General features: G+C 43.4%; 1 protein-coding gene across 2 annotated transcripts in view; it reads left to right on the forward strand.

The window, feature by feature from the left end:
- The window catches only part of grin2ab (glutamate receptor, ionotropic, N-methyl D-aspartate 2A, b), a 114,022-nt gene extending 102,581 nt beyond the window's left edge, over positions 1 to 11,441 (forward strand). For both annotated transcript variants that reach the window (XM_065956038.1, XM_065956033.1), the window contains exons 17-21: positions 1,309 to 1,496; positions 2,297 to 2,535; positions 5,371 to 5,554; positions 5,914 to 6,718; positions 6,814 to 11,441. In XM_065956038.1, coding sequence (XP_065812110.1) covers positions 1,309 to 1,496; positions 2,297 to 2,535; positions 5,371 to 5,554; positions 5,914 to 6,718; positions 6,814 to 7,810 — 2,413 coding nt within the window. In that variant the 3' untranslated portion in view covers positions 7,811 to 11,441. The remainder of the gene's footprint in view (positions 1 to 1,308; positions 1,497 to 2,296; positions 2,536 to 5,370; positions 5,555 to 5,913; positions 6,719 to 6,813) is intronic.
- Positions 11,442 to 15,146: the final 3,705 nt, after the last annotated feature.

Consider the following 15,146-nt stretch of genomic DNA (forward strand, 5'->3'; position numbering starts at 1 on the left):
AAAACAGAAAAGTATCTGTTTATTCTGTAATTACATGTTTTTTTCTGGCCACACCATTTACAACCCCTACAAGGAAATACAGTCAATTAGCGATACATTTCTCAGTGGGTGCACCACTGACTGAAAAAGCTGTCAGACTTGTTGAGCACTGCAGGTAATACCTTCTGAAATACCTGCCTGGATGCTGCCACCGCCACCGCCTTCCTCTGGCTGTGTACTCTGGCTAACAATATACAATCTTTTCTGATTCATAACATCCTCTGCAGTCTTTATATTGGAAGTCATTGTTTCTGTTGGTAGCACAGTTTTGAATTAAGTTTGTCATACAAGAGGAGTCTGAGACAAGAAAGCCAAGCTGAATAGCCTATAGCCTAAAGCCAGAAAGATTCAAATTTACCATGACGATGACCCAAAACAAAAATGGCCTTTGCAGTTGAACCACTGAGACACAGAGAACATCAGTAAAACCTGCAAGCTTTTCTTACGTTATATATCTCAATGGACGTACAGAGGAAGGGTTGCAGGTTAACAAAGATTCCCTTTGAAACATTGACAACTCTGAGCAGCTGTGGCTAAGTGGTAGCATCTCTCAACCAGAAGGTCGGGGATTTGATCCCCAGCTCCTGCAGCCAGTCACATGTGGAATGGTCCTTGGGCAAGTCACTTATGCCCAAATTACTGCCACTGCTGTGTCAGCACTGCAGCGTGTCAGTGGATAAGTTAATAAGTTAATACTGATGGACACTTTACTGATCACCGGGATCGTGGTGTGAATGGGTAAGTGTGACCTGTCAAAACCGTTTTGGGATAAGTGAAATCCAAGCTCAAGTCCATTTACCATCCCTCGCTACCACTCGGACTTATGTTGGGACTCTTTGGGATGATGTGAACTTCAGGTTGGATACATTTCTTGACCTGGGAAAGTGACTTCCCATTGTCTCTTGATGCGTAGCAAATTCAATGTGAGATGGGACTGAAGTGAATTACCTGTAGCTTTATATTCAACTCATTTTACAAATTCAAACAAGTGCCTGAGTACACTTCCAAAAATGTTGAAATATTCCAATATACCAATATCATATGCTGTCACAGGTTTGTTATGATAAGGAATAGCAAGTTGTTTATTTAAAAGTGTTGTTGTCTTCCCATGTTATATTAACTAAATGTGGTCTGCTTTGGTAATATCATGAAATAATAGAAAAATATTTGTATACTGAATATATACATATATAGCAGAGAAAAAAAGAAGTCTTTACCATGTGATTCCCGGTCTGGATAGCAAATCTCAAATTTGTCGTTCTCTCACAGAAAACTGGATGCTTTTATTTACGACGCTGCCGTGCTGAACTACATGGCGGGCAGAGACGATGGCTGTAAGCTGGTCACCATCGGCAGTGGTTACATCTTCGCTACCACAGGTTACGGCATCGCACTGCAGAAGGGATCCTACTGGAAACGCCTGGTGGATCTGGCCATACTGGGCATCATAGGAGACGGTGAGAGCAACTCACACGCTAACACACATTCTGCATTAACTCGGTAACCCTGCAATAAAGTTTCAAAGTTGCTCCAGGCTTTAAGTGTCTTTACAGCTGGGCCATTGCTCAGATTTCCTCCTTTTCAACCCTCCCCCAACACTCCCCCCCTCCCCTCTGTTAGAAAGCTATCAAGGGCTAGTCTTAACACACCATTTCATCATCATTACTCCGTGTGACTCCGTGTGGCTTTTTGTGCGTGTGTGTGTGTGCGTGTGCACGTGCGTGTTTGCGCGTGTGCATGTGTGTGTGCCCATCGCGGTCCGTTATGTTTACTCCTCCAGATTGCACTGTAAAATAAGCTGCGAGATGGTGCGAATGGAAGAGAGAGAATGAGCCAGACAGGAATCAAACTGCTGAAAACCCCTGAAGCGCTCAGCTTCAGACCGGCCCTTATATTCAGGGCAAAACGACTGCATGCGCATGTGACACACAAAACGCACTCTCAGTCTGATAATAATTCCTTCCATCTTTCTTTATCACTCCATCACTATCAGTTCCCCCCCTCCTCCTCCAACTACAATCCCTTTTTCACTCCACCTCCTGTCTCCTTTCCATTACGATCTATTTACCACTTCACCTCTCTCACCTCCTTCCCTCTCCATCTTCCCTCCTAATGATACTCACACTCTTTTCCCCTACCCATCTCTTTTTATTCCCTCCATCACCCATCTCCTTCCTCTCTCCCTGCTTTTCCTCTTTTTCTTGGTTATCTCAGAACACCTTAAACCTTCTCTTTTCCACTTTTTTATTTCCGACAGGTGAAATGGAGGAGCTGGAGGCCCAGTGGCTGACTGGGATCTGCCACAACGAGAAAAACGAAGTGATGTCAAGTCAGCTGGATGTGGACAACATGGCGGGTGTCTTCTACATGCTGGCCACAGCCATGGGCCTCGCCATCCTCACCTTTATCTCTGAACACCTTTTCTACTGGAGGCTGAGATACTGCTTCACCGGAGTCTGCACGGGAAGGCCAGGACTGCTGTTTACTATCAGCAGGGTGAGGAGGATGAAATGTTTCCTTTCCTATAAGCTTAACCTGCATTTTCACAGCAGGAACCTTGTTCACTTCTGGTTGCTGTGTAGTAGTTTTTGCCCGCTCTGCATTTGAGTTATTACTTTCAGACGTTGCTTGTAGAATTTGTATTGCTTACTGATCAAACAACCTCCTCAAGAGTGCAACAGCATCGATTCAGAAACACTGGTTGTTGCAATATCAATATGAGGTCTCTGGATGTGAACTTCTTGTAATGTTATCGATGTTTAAACTGTAAACTAAACTTGCAGGCTACTCTAAAAGCCTGATAACACCAAGAAAAATAGGTTTAACTATTATTGCCTAAACTCTCACTTGAGTGGATTGCAAAGAGCAAATCTCAACTACAACAACAAAGGTAGAGGCTAACATTATCAGTGGATCCCTACAGAGGGGTTTGATAAATGTTAAAAACACTGAAAACCAATGTAGGATCATTTACAGCAGTTAGGAAACTTTTTTTTTACTCTGATGAAGGTTTACTGTAATCAAGTGGCTTTTGTCATGTGTCCTTTTGCCTGAGACATACAATTGAATGTCCTTGGTAATAATTGTGATGTCCTCTTCGTTGCAAGTTGTTGACTCATATGAAAGTGTGGGGGAAAAAATCCTGTTTGAAAGTGAACTCGTCACAACCTTGAACAGTTTAATGAATTCATATGTTTCAGTTACTTTTATTTTCTACAACATACAGCAGTAACAGGTCGTAATCTCAGTTCTCCTGAGCTGCTTACACAGCAAGAAAGTCATTGGCCACACAGTTTATTGAACCTTATTGTTCATCGGCTCAGAGGCTTTCATCATACTGTTTCATTTTTTTTATGGTTTTTAATGTTGATGGAGTTTAAAATACAACAAGAGCTCAGCAGGAGTAAAAAAATATATCAAAAAGGTTTGAATGTGGTTACATACTGAAGCAGGAAAAATCAACAGAAAAAACATCATTGCAACTTGGAGGACAGCTGCCAAGCATTTGTGGTGTTAAACAAAATCAATTAACACATCACACAGTAAACTAAAAATCCATTCCTCTGTTGCTGTCTTATCAGTGCAAACATTGCATCCCTATGCAAAGCAGTCCATTTTTAATCCTTCATCTGTCTAATTTGCCTAATCTTCACTCAGTGAGTGTCGACTCAGATGTGCTTGAATGCAAACAGGACGACGTAGAAGGGACTTATAAGTTGTGTAAATGCCGAAACTCACATCTCACATTCAACAGTTTAGGAAACATTTCAATATTTGATTATGTGTTTCTTTCCATGATTTGCAGATTATATGTATGAAACATGTACAAAAATGATTGTTGCCTGTTTTGTTGTGTGATTGTGTGTGTTTGTGTGCGTGTATGATAAAAGAAGAGATTTGTTTACCAATGTTATGATTGTTACTACCTAACAAAAACTAAAACGTAAAAATCCCAAATTTTCATTAACTGAAACTAAAATAAAAACGAGGCTTTTCAACAACAAAAAATATAATTAACTGCGTTTACAAAACTAACTAACCTGGGACGCTGACTTGTTAAGGTGGGGAATGAAGTTTGTGTGCACATATGAAGGAAAGCATGTGTTTACCCTTTCAATAACATATCTCCAGTAATCATTTCTACTTGAACCTTTAGCATTAAAGTAAGAGACGTTAGGCTACTGACCACCCAAGCCTATTTTATCAGTCATGACTTAACACAATGGTATTTTAATTCTTTATTTGTACTCAAATATATAACTGATAACTTAATGTTAAAGTTAAGGTTATTTGAATATAATTTCTGAAATTGTATGATGTTTATATTTTCTGTCTCTTCACTGACAGGTATCCCATATTTTAAAAAACTCAACTTAAAATAACAAACCAGCATTAAAAACTAATTAAAGCTAAACTGACGTGGAAAAAAAAGTCAAAATTAAATTAAGATAGCCAATGAAAAACCCAAAACTATTATAGCTACTGCTGCACATACAGTAAGTACACTATAAACAAGGAGTCACACTTAGCTTAGAGGATGATGCGGACAAATACACACAAACACACACACACACACACACAAAAGCCCTCTCTGTATCTCTCTCTCACCCACTCACATTCATATACAAGCATTTCTAACAAAGTTATAAATGGTAACACATATGTAACCAAGGTGTGCTAAGGGACAGGCTTGACCACTATGCACATCAGTAGACACTCGCACACACACGCACTGATGCACACACACACACACACACAGACACATAAAACAGGAATGGGCACACCCAGACGGACCATTCTTCCATTATTCATATGTCATGTCTCTGTGTTAGGCAGGGCTTTTATTCCAGACGAGCAGCATTTCACACATTAAGTGTTTTACAAAAAGAGCACATTGTGTGTCTGTGAGTGTGTGTCTGTCTCTCTGTGTGCACATACTGTTGCAGCAATACTAGAGGTTGAGTTGCCGCAGGAAGAACATCTCCATGCACTCAGAGGCCCCCTCCAGTGACATCATCACCTAAATTTAATTTTGCAGGCGCCTCTGAAGGCGGTTCATCTAAAAAAGTGGTGATTATCTCTTGCTGCCTCTTTGCCAAACAAAATGAGGTGAAGGTTTGCAGTAAATGTAGCACAAAAAAAAGAGGATGAAGAGGTCTCGGTTAATTAACCGTGCAAGGAAATTAGTCTTGTGTATGGTTGAACTTTTATTTTTGTGAAGTCCCTGGGTTGAGAATAAACTGTTCCATTATCTCTCTTATCTCTGTCCTCCCTGCCTCCCCTCTAATTTCCTCTTCTCCTTTTTCTTTCTTTGCTCATTCCCTCTCCCAGGGTATATGGAGTTGCATCCATGGTGTTCACATAGATATGAAGAAAAAAAATCCTGAGCTGGACTTCAGTCCTCAAGCCAACATGCTGCATCTGCTCAAGTCTGCCAAGTCAATGGCTTTGTCGTCTCCCAAACGGAACACAGTCCTGGTGCAGCCCAGCATCATGGATGTAATGACAGGGAAAGGTACTTTCACCCTTTTTCACTCATATTTAGGATGACTTTTTGAACAAAATACATAGATTTTGCCCTCACAGAGTAAGAAAATGAGGCATTAATGGTAAGATTGCTCACATGTACAGAGGTTACCCTGTCTTTTAGATTCAGTGTTTGTATGCAGATCTAAAGGTGACTCCCTTCACCTTGTCATGGACTTGAGACTGTAATGGGATTGACTGTCACGACTGAGCTCGTCTTGTGATTAGAAACACATTAGATGGCACACACAGAATACCAGGGCAGAGGATAAAGTGTTTTGCTGAGCATCCTTCCAACATCCATCTATTGTATCTGCTCTGTGAGGTTCATCTCTCCTTGTCTCCTAGGTAACTCACTCCATGGTCTGCCCCCGAAGGGTCCTGGTCTCTATAGCAACGCTGCTGGTCCGCAAGGTTTCCTGTCATTGGCCGGGCGGCACAAAAACCTCCTCAACAATGCTGCGCCATTCCCTGTGCAACAAAAAGCGCCCCCTCACCAGACCAGCCCAAACAAGCCCCAGCTGTCAATCACCAATGATAATGGAAAGACCCGCCTTGCCGGGGCTGCGCTCACTGCCTCGAAACCTCGAAACTTGTGGAAGAAAAGTGTGGAGACATTAAAGACCCAGCCTTCTGTTGCATCTCCAGGTCCAAACCCCGCCCCCTCATCTGGACCCGGACCTCCACAGATGAAGAGCCAGCGCTACCTGCCGGAAGAGCCGCCGCACTCTGACATCTCCGAGTGCTCCAGCCGGCCACCATCACACAAAGATTCTGACTCCATGGGGGCGAGGGGTGGGTTCAAGCCAATCAATCAACTGAGAAAGAGGGGTGGTGGAGGAGGAGGAGGAGGAGGGGGAGGAGGAGGAGGAGGGGAAGGTGGGGGCAGAGGATCAAAGATCTACTCCATTGACTCAGACCAGGCCAGTCTGCAGTCGGCTCCCCCCTACCAGCGAGACAGTCAAGGTGGTGACGACCTCAGTTACCCCCCTGACCTGTTTCCAACTGACGGCACATACTCACATGCTCACTCCCACCAGGGCGACACACCCATTCTGCAGCTGAGTGCCAGTCTGCTGCATCACAGTCACAGCGCTGAGGCCGACCTGCACTCTCTGAAGGACAAGAAATACAGTACCTACACCCACAGCAGGTATCGTGATCAGCAGGAAAAATAGCTTCATGATCGTGTTTTGTGCACTTTGAGCACTTTGTTTGTTTAACCAGTGTTTCTTTCTTTCCTCTCAGTGTGAAGGAGAAGGCTGGAGGATCGTTTGAAGCACCTGGTGCAGCACAGGGGACACAGGTTCGCCCTGGCCACTGTCGCTCCTGCCTGACAAAGCTGAGCGGTTACTCCAGTCTTTACTCTGTCCGCTCACCTCAGGCCCGCTGCGATGCCTGCGCCCACCTGGGAAACCTCTATGACATCAGTGAAGACCACCTACACTCACACTACTCCCACTCGCACACTCACCCACACAGCGGGGACATGTTTACACACTACCTACCCCAGAGCGAGTTGGGTCTGGTGGGTGAAGGAGACGGTCTGGTGAGCCACTTCGAGCCCTCCCCTTCGTCCCCATCTCCGCTCCCCACCCCCACATCGGCCCCACACCTCCAACTGAGTCGTCAGCACTCCTACGAGAATGTGCTTCCAGACGGCATTCCTGAGCGGCAGCTGCACACACATCTTCGGGGTTTGAGTCTGCCCGACAGGGAACGTGATCGGGAGCTGACCCTGGACGAGGGGGCTTATGCTAACGTTCTCACAATGCGCTCTGATCGTCCATTCAGCAGCCGCAGCCCCCCCTCTCCATCACCTTCTCATCACCACAGCCTGGACACCCCGTTGCCTCTCCCTCGCCGCTCTAAGAGCCTCTTCCCGGACCGGCCCTCGCACAACCCTTTTCTCCAGTCAGCCCCTGGCACAACGCAACGAGACCCCGCCCCCCAGGCTGTCACATGCATGCCACAGAGAAATTCTGCCCACGAGCTCTATAAGCAGCGAATGCCCCTTTCACTAACCCTCGGTAACCATGGCAGCCATCTCAATAGCCAGCATGGCAGTCATGTCGACCAACAGGTGTTCTATCCTCAGCAGGAGCCCCCTGTGGTGGCCTACATGGTCTCACCCGCTGCCTCTCAGCCAATGAGCTATGTGACGGCGCCGCGAGCCTCAAGCGCAGGCGGCAACGCACGGCCTCGACTTTACCGCCGCATGCCAAGCATCGAATCTGACGTCTGAGAGACACACGGAACACACTTTCTTTCACTGAAACACACTAACACGCACGCATGCAAGACAGAGTTGTGTGTGTCGAGAACAGGCAGCTCTGATTCTAAGCACATCTGCAGAAACACACACACACACACACACAGAAACACACAGGTGAAAGACGAGAAGATGTGCTCTGGACATAAAGGTTAAGTAAATAAATCATTGTTTCTTTATCACAGCCTCTGTGGGGCAGGGCAGGGCCACAGGGACACCTGGAGGCACAAACCAGGATGAAAAGTGTGTGTGCATGTCAGTGTGTGCTCTAACCTCAAGCTGTGGGCAAAGAGGCACAAACTGACAATAAGTCTGACGTGGCAGATTGAATTCCCACTGAAACTAGAGGGACACTGTACTCGAGGCTTCACACCGACAGTGAGATCAGCCGGGGGATACAAAAAGTGTGTTTGGAAGATGAGCCGACTTGTTCCGCCCTTTCACCAGCCCTCTTTGAGATGAAGGAGTCAGAGGAAACCCCTTTGTTTCTGAGATTACACACCAAAACCCCACTTATTTCACCTTAAAACACATGCGCCCCCTCTCCAGGACTCTCCTGTTGCACTATGATTTCTGCAGTCAACCCGTATGTTGTCTGAGCCTCCAAACTGCACTGCCAGCATGGCTTAAAGAGTAGTAAACTAAACTAGAGTAATCTTTGACTTGAATGGATTCCTCTTCGTAATAATCCAGACTTGGAGGCGGGCAGCTGGTTTGGACCCAGGTTTAAAAAGTGTTTCAGCTTCTGCCCTCAGATGTACAAACACTGGAACACACACATGCACGCTGTGTCTGTTATTCGGGGGAACTAATAAAACTAGTGACTGTTTGTTATTGTTGATGTCAGATAATTGAACATTCCAAAAAAGTGGACCAAACATGTCCGCCGGTATCAGGAAGAGAGTGTGTGTTCTTGTGTTTCTACATCTAAAGACTTAGTATAGCTTCCTTGCTTACTCTCTTAGCTAGCCTTCAGGTCATAATGCATGCTTCCTACTGCCCTGTGTTACAGTTAAACTCCTATACAGGGTCATATATGCACACACACAAACACACTTATATGCTCATACACACACACACACATACGCAGTAGTCTAGGATATTAGTATAGGGTGTGTGTGTGTGTGTGTCGAAGCTATGTGATAGCTTCTTCTTTGTGCACTTTGTAGATTTTATACCCTGCCACCTAACACAGATGTTTGACCAAAAACACTTTTATACTAAAAAAATATGAACATTCTCGATTATTCGCTGGATAGATGTTATTTTCTCTCTCTTTTTCTTTGACATTGGGTTTTAGGGCACCGCTAAGGGCACACAGTTCTGTTATTTTCCATTGTGAGGTCAGAAGTTTTACAGTGTTAGATAATGGGTACAAGCATCATACAGTATACACAAAAGAAACTCTTTATCTTTGCTCTTCTTTTCTAAAACATTTACTGTATTCATCCCTCCTTCCAGAGCCTTTCCCCCTCTTCCTTTATCAGCTTTTGTTTATTCTCTTAATTGCTTCTTTTTCCTTTTTGCTCCTTCCCTGCTTCCTTCTATTGCGTAGATCGAGTATCAGAAGACTAGAAGTTCAGTCGTGGTGTTTTTTAAAAACTCAACAAATCTTTGGAAAGTTCTTAATATCAGTAGTTGTAAGAACTCATCAAATTGAATACCGGCTCTCTGGTAGGATACAGTTCTTTTTTCCAATAGCTATCCATGTGGAACAAAAGGCCTGTCGTGAATTTAGAGGCTGTGTGCATCACTTTCTGCTAATTTTTCCGATCAAATTAGAGCTCCTGGACAAGTGTCAGAGTAGCTGCTTCTTATGTGGCTCTCTCTTTGGCGAGAACATGGTGCTATGTTTCAACAGGGATAGTCACATGGCACAGCAGAGAGTTTGCAAAGTGACTCGTTATTACTGAGGCAACACTCACTCAAACACACACATGCACACACTTGACAAGCTGGCAATGTGTATATGAGTGTGCTAGAAATCCATAATCCACTGAGTAAGGGCATTGATTTTTGAGCACAAGGATTTTGATGGAAAAAGGACTTGATATCCTATTAGCTGAGCGTCTGTCTCTATTCTCTTTCTCTCTATTCTCTCTCTCACAGACAAACACACACACACACACACGCACACACACACACACAGACATTTATCTATATATATATTGGCCGCAAAGAATGCAAGACAGTTTGAACAAAAAAAGAGATGCACCTTTGAACGGTAAAACACTGCCCCTCTTTTGGTTTGGTGTGTGAGTTATATGCACAATTATCAGGTTGCAATATTATACTTCTGTACAGAGAATCTTTGTTTTTAAAAGTTAGAAACTGATTTCATTTGTTTCATTTGAATGGTATTAAGTGTTGAGTTCATTTCAATAACAGCGTGGCTTTTTATTCTGCTTCTTTAAGAAAAAAAAAGACTGGCATGTTTTGGATTCCTGTGATTTTATTTCCCTTCCCCCTCCCTCTGGTCTGTCATTGGTTGGGACCTCACTGTACAGTCCTCACTGCTGGTTAAAGAGACTTGTTAACAATATCGGTAGGCTAACTAGTTAACTAGCAGCACATAGCTGGAGCACATTCAATGAATAATGAGAGTCCAGCATGTGTGGTTAAAACAAACCCCCTCCCACCCTCATTGTTCTCCTCCACTACGAGTCTGTGCTGCTTCACCTCTGAGAGCGAGTGTGTGTGTGTGTGTGTGTGTGTGTGTGTGTGTGTGTGTGCGTGCGTGTGTGTGTGCGTGTGTGTGTGTGTGTGTGTGTGCGCGCGTGCGTGCATGCGTGTGTGTGTGTAATTTACACCAGGCAGGCATTTATGTAAGACAGAGGATGATTTCTCTTTTGAGAGCTTGTTTGTGTTGTATTTTTGTGTGTGTGTGTGTGTACTTTTCTGTTCTCTCTTCCCTTCGTCCTACACATAACATTTGACCCCGCTCTTACTCATAAAACACAAATACAGTTACATGCACAAACACACACACACACACACACACATGCTCATGCAGACACACATGTTGCGTCAGTACTGTCGTGGTTACGAGAGTGTGTAGAATGAGTTTCGTTGCGTCCACCATCACAGAGATTTTTTACACCGACCTTTTGTTTGATTTCTCAGATTTTTTTTTTTTTTACTTGCATGACATGCTTGTGTTTCTGGTGGTACCTATTTTGCTGCAACACCTGAGTTCTCCCTGAGTTGACCTCCAGGGCTACATGCATCAACGTTCCCCGCCAAATTGGTAAGTGACACAAGCCTGGGATCTTAAAAAAAAAAAAAAACCTTGACACCCAGCCTGTGATGTCATCAAAATGGCCCCCAACTGGCTCCTGCACAATGACGGGCACTGTCGAGGATCATGTGCGAAACGTTCCAGGTCTCAGCACAGTTGGGAGTGTGGCCCAGGTGTGCACATGTTATACACAGTTCTGGGCGGAGGGAGTGCGTTGGTTGGTGTGTAGTCCTGTGGGTCTCCTGCTGTGTATCTCACTTGTGTATAAGTTCAGGGGTTTCTAAGCTACTAGTTGTGTTGTAAATACTACCTTGTCACTCAGTACCTCTGTACAATCTGTAAATAAGTAAAGGTTACATTTTTCTACTTGTCTTGGTCTTGTTGATTTATCTAGCTGTCTCTTTATCAGTCTGTCTATCTGTATGTTTATTTACCTCACATTCTGTTTGTCTGTCTATCCATCCATCTGTCTACCCTGTCACTTAAGTTAATTAATAATAATAATAATAATAATAATTAATTACACTTAATTGCTGTCTTGCAGAGAGTTACATCAGTAGATTAACACCAAAACCATGCCTTAGCTAAAAATTAAGTTTAAGGCAAGAGATCTTAGCTAAGATCTGCAAATAAAAAGCAAATTGTTCGCTTTTTAGGCCTAATATCTACCGGTCTGTCTGTCTATTAACTCACCGTAAAGGGATTTGGGGGGATTCTGATACAAAAGAGCAAAAGGCCTCTCAGCCTCACTCTCAGTTGGCTGCAACCTTAACGTGTGTGTGTTCATATCAGTTTTCTGGTAAAAAAAAAAAAATGCTTTATTTTTATATTTTTGTCTCCCTCAGGAGACAAACGCTCTAATCTGGGCTGAAGTGGGACAGGAGAGGGGAGCAGAGAGGAGAACACAGACAACACACACTCTCAGACACGAACGCAATCACACACACACACACACATTGAGGCTGGAGGATCTGTCACAAGCCAAGGCCAGCTGCAGCAAGAGGAGAAGGAGGACGGAGAACAAAGATGTGAGGAGTCCCACTGCAGCCGTCCACAGTTACTTTGAAATGGCTCATAAGGATAAAACATCACTGCACAGGCCTAAACAGTGTGTGTTATTATTATGTACATATATCTATGTGTGGCCTTGGCTGACTTTGCACTCCTCTGAGATGGGAAATGAGGACCACGGCGGCCTAATTCTTCTTGACGTGGTCCATATGCTCATAGCTAATGGAGAGAGAGACAACACTCTCAGACACGAGCCACTGCCTCTTACTTAATTATTAGAATTGAACCACCCCACATGTCGGGCTGCGGTGCAATTACTGTAACACAAACAAGAGCAGAATATATGTTCCTGGTACCCCTGAAGAAACATACAACCCTTAACACAAACTTATACATACATGTGTATGTTTCTGTAGGCAATCCCAAGGGCAACGTAGACATCAGGTCGGCTGTTCAACCATGTGTCAGACTGTAAGGATGTAAGATAGAGCAGATAAAGTAGGGTAATTAATTCCCAGGATTAAGAATGACTTAATCTGAGAGACCCCATGGCTGGAGAAAAAAACAAGAGGCATTAGTCAGAGTGAGATGAGGTGTCGGAGCAAAGGATGATGGAGGACGTTGAGGGTGATGGAGCTGATTTTGACAAGCCTGCTGTAGGCCCTGTTGGTTCTCTGAAAGACTTCAAATATCCTTCTCCCCAAGACTTCATTAACCAACAGTCAGCCTACACAGTTAACACGTGTGTGTGAGTGTGTGTGTTTGCATGTACACTTGTGTTCTTAAACTGTTGTGGTTGTTAGAGAGCAAGATAGAAAGAAAGAGAAACAGAGAGAAAGAGGGAGAGAGCAGCGTGTCAGCCTACACACTAAACAAACCCATGAAAATTCATAAGGACCTGGCGACGCCTACTCACAAATACTAAAAATACTGGAGTGAGTTGAGCCTAGTCAGAGGGGAGGAAAGGGGAGGAAGAAGAGTGAGAAAGAGAGAGGAGATGAATAGAGGAATGAGAGAGCAGCAGCAGCAGAGGAGTAGGAGGGAGAGAAGACGAGAGAGGTGTAACATGAACCAGGGGAGAGTAGAGCAGAGAGAGAGGAGAAATAATAGTTACATCAACTGCATCCAACTTGGAACATCTATTCTCAGCCTCCAGCGGTCAGCACTCACTTTGTGCAAGAGTGTGAGCATGTGTGTGTATCTGTGTTTCAGCGTAATTTTTTTTTCTTCCTATTTCCCTGGATATCCGGAACTTGGAAAAAAAAAAAAAAAAAAAAAGGTTTCAATATTTCACAACAAGTTGACTTTCAAGTGTGTGTTTGTGTGTGTGTGTGTGTGTGTGTGTGTGTGTGTGTGTGTGTGTGTGTGTGTGTGTGTGTGTGTGCGTGTGTGTTAAAGTCAGTGTTCAGGCTGATTTAATGGGGATTGACAGCATTTTACCGTTAAAGTCATCCATCCAGTAGGGTAAGGACGGGCGGTTTTGATTTTGATTGTGCTTTCAGGGGTGATAAAAATTCATAGAAGATGTTTGGTTCTGGGCGACTGAATCACAGCAGAGAAAAGTTCCTTTCTCAGCTCTGGTTTTGAACTTTCAGCAGGTTTAAGTTAATATTGACAGATGATGTCTGAGTGGCAGTATAACCCTGAACACAGTGTACCAAGTCCCTTTTTTCAGCCGGTAGTTATGTAAGAATGTGACTTAGCCATGGTGTCACTTTGTTTGTGGACCAAGTATTGACTGCAACATTTTGTTTCGTCACTAACTCAGGTTTTTGGAGCCAGATGTGATATGTTTGGACAAGACGGCAGAGCAAGATAGGACCCTGGAATTAGCAAATGCTAAGATATCAACTAACATCAGTGATAGGGCAAGCAAGATGCAATACTTGTTCTTGTTAACAGAGACAATCCAAAACCTGCTTTGAAACTAAATGAACAGCATGTTTATTAAAATTTTAGTAAAAAAAAACAAAGTTGAAATGAAGTGTTAAGCCATAAACTAAGCAGGAAAATGTTATCTTAGAAATAGGGTCTCTTTGAACTACAGTAAATATGGAATATAAATTGCAGGATGTAGCCCTCTTTTTAGATGTAAAAAAGGTACTATAAGGTTATACATTACATTTTTTGATATTTCCATAAAATCTGCCTTCTTTGTGATGAGTGGAGCCCCCCCGTTTAAAACCTGAATCAAAATATGCATGTCATATTTTCACCTCTGATAATGTCACTTGTTAACCACGGCAGCCTCCCCCTTGTTTTTGATGCTATGGTATACCAACTTCACACAACGGTCACTTCGCTGCTTCTGTAAACAGGAATTTCTTCTTTTAAATATTTCATCCTCTAGAGAAGCTCTCTGTGGCGTGGCTGTCTGTGAGACATTGTCTATAAATGGTCAAAAATTGGTGGATACACTTCTCAAACAACAACCATTCCACCAGAGATTTGTGCTTGTAAGCAAGCAGAGACTACTCACCTGAAACAATGGCAGAAGGTGGTCTGCAGAGGTCTGATAACTCACTTCTTTCACACATCGCGGCCCCAGTTGTTTTTCCACTCTTCAGTAAAGACTCATTTGAGGAGAGTGCTGCTTCCTCTGGAGCCACAAAGCACTTTATTTGTTAAACATTAGAACAGTGCTTCCAAGGATTGTTAAGACGTTTGATTAGGAAATCATTGAAGAATCCCATGGAAAAGAAGAAGAACTTCTGAATTATTGCAGGTGATTTACATATTATGTATCCTTTGTTGGTCTGTGATAAGTGAATAACCTTGAATGAATGTCTATCAATTAACTGATGATTCTCTCTTGATTGCTCATTGGAAACTAAGTAGGTCAGTGGTTTATTATTTTCTGTAATCAGCAGACATGACACATTACTAATGTTAATACATAGTCTTGTTTCCTGACATTTGATTAGAGTAAGTCCAATATTGGCTTTGCTTTTATCGCAGCAAACTAAATAAAATAAAAAGATTATTTATATTTTGTCTTTGTCTCTGTCTCTATCTACCCCACAGGGAAATGTGAGGCTCTTTTATTACATGATGTTTATC

This window comes from Labrus bergylta, chromosome 1, assembly GCF_963930695.1.
Source record: "Labrus bergylta chromosome 1, fLabBer1.1, whole genome shotgun sequence".
NCBI classification, from domain to species: domain Eukaryota; kingdom Metazoa; phylum Chordata; class Actinopteri; order Labriformes; family Labridae; genus Labrus; species Labrus bergylta.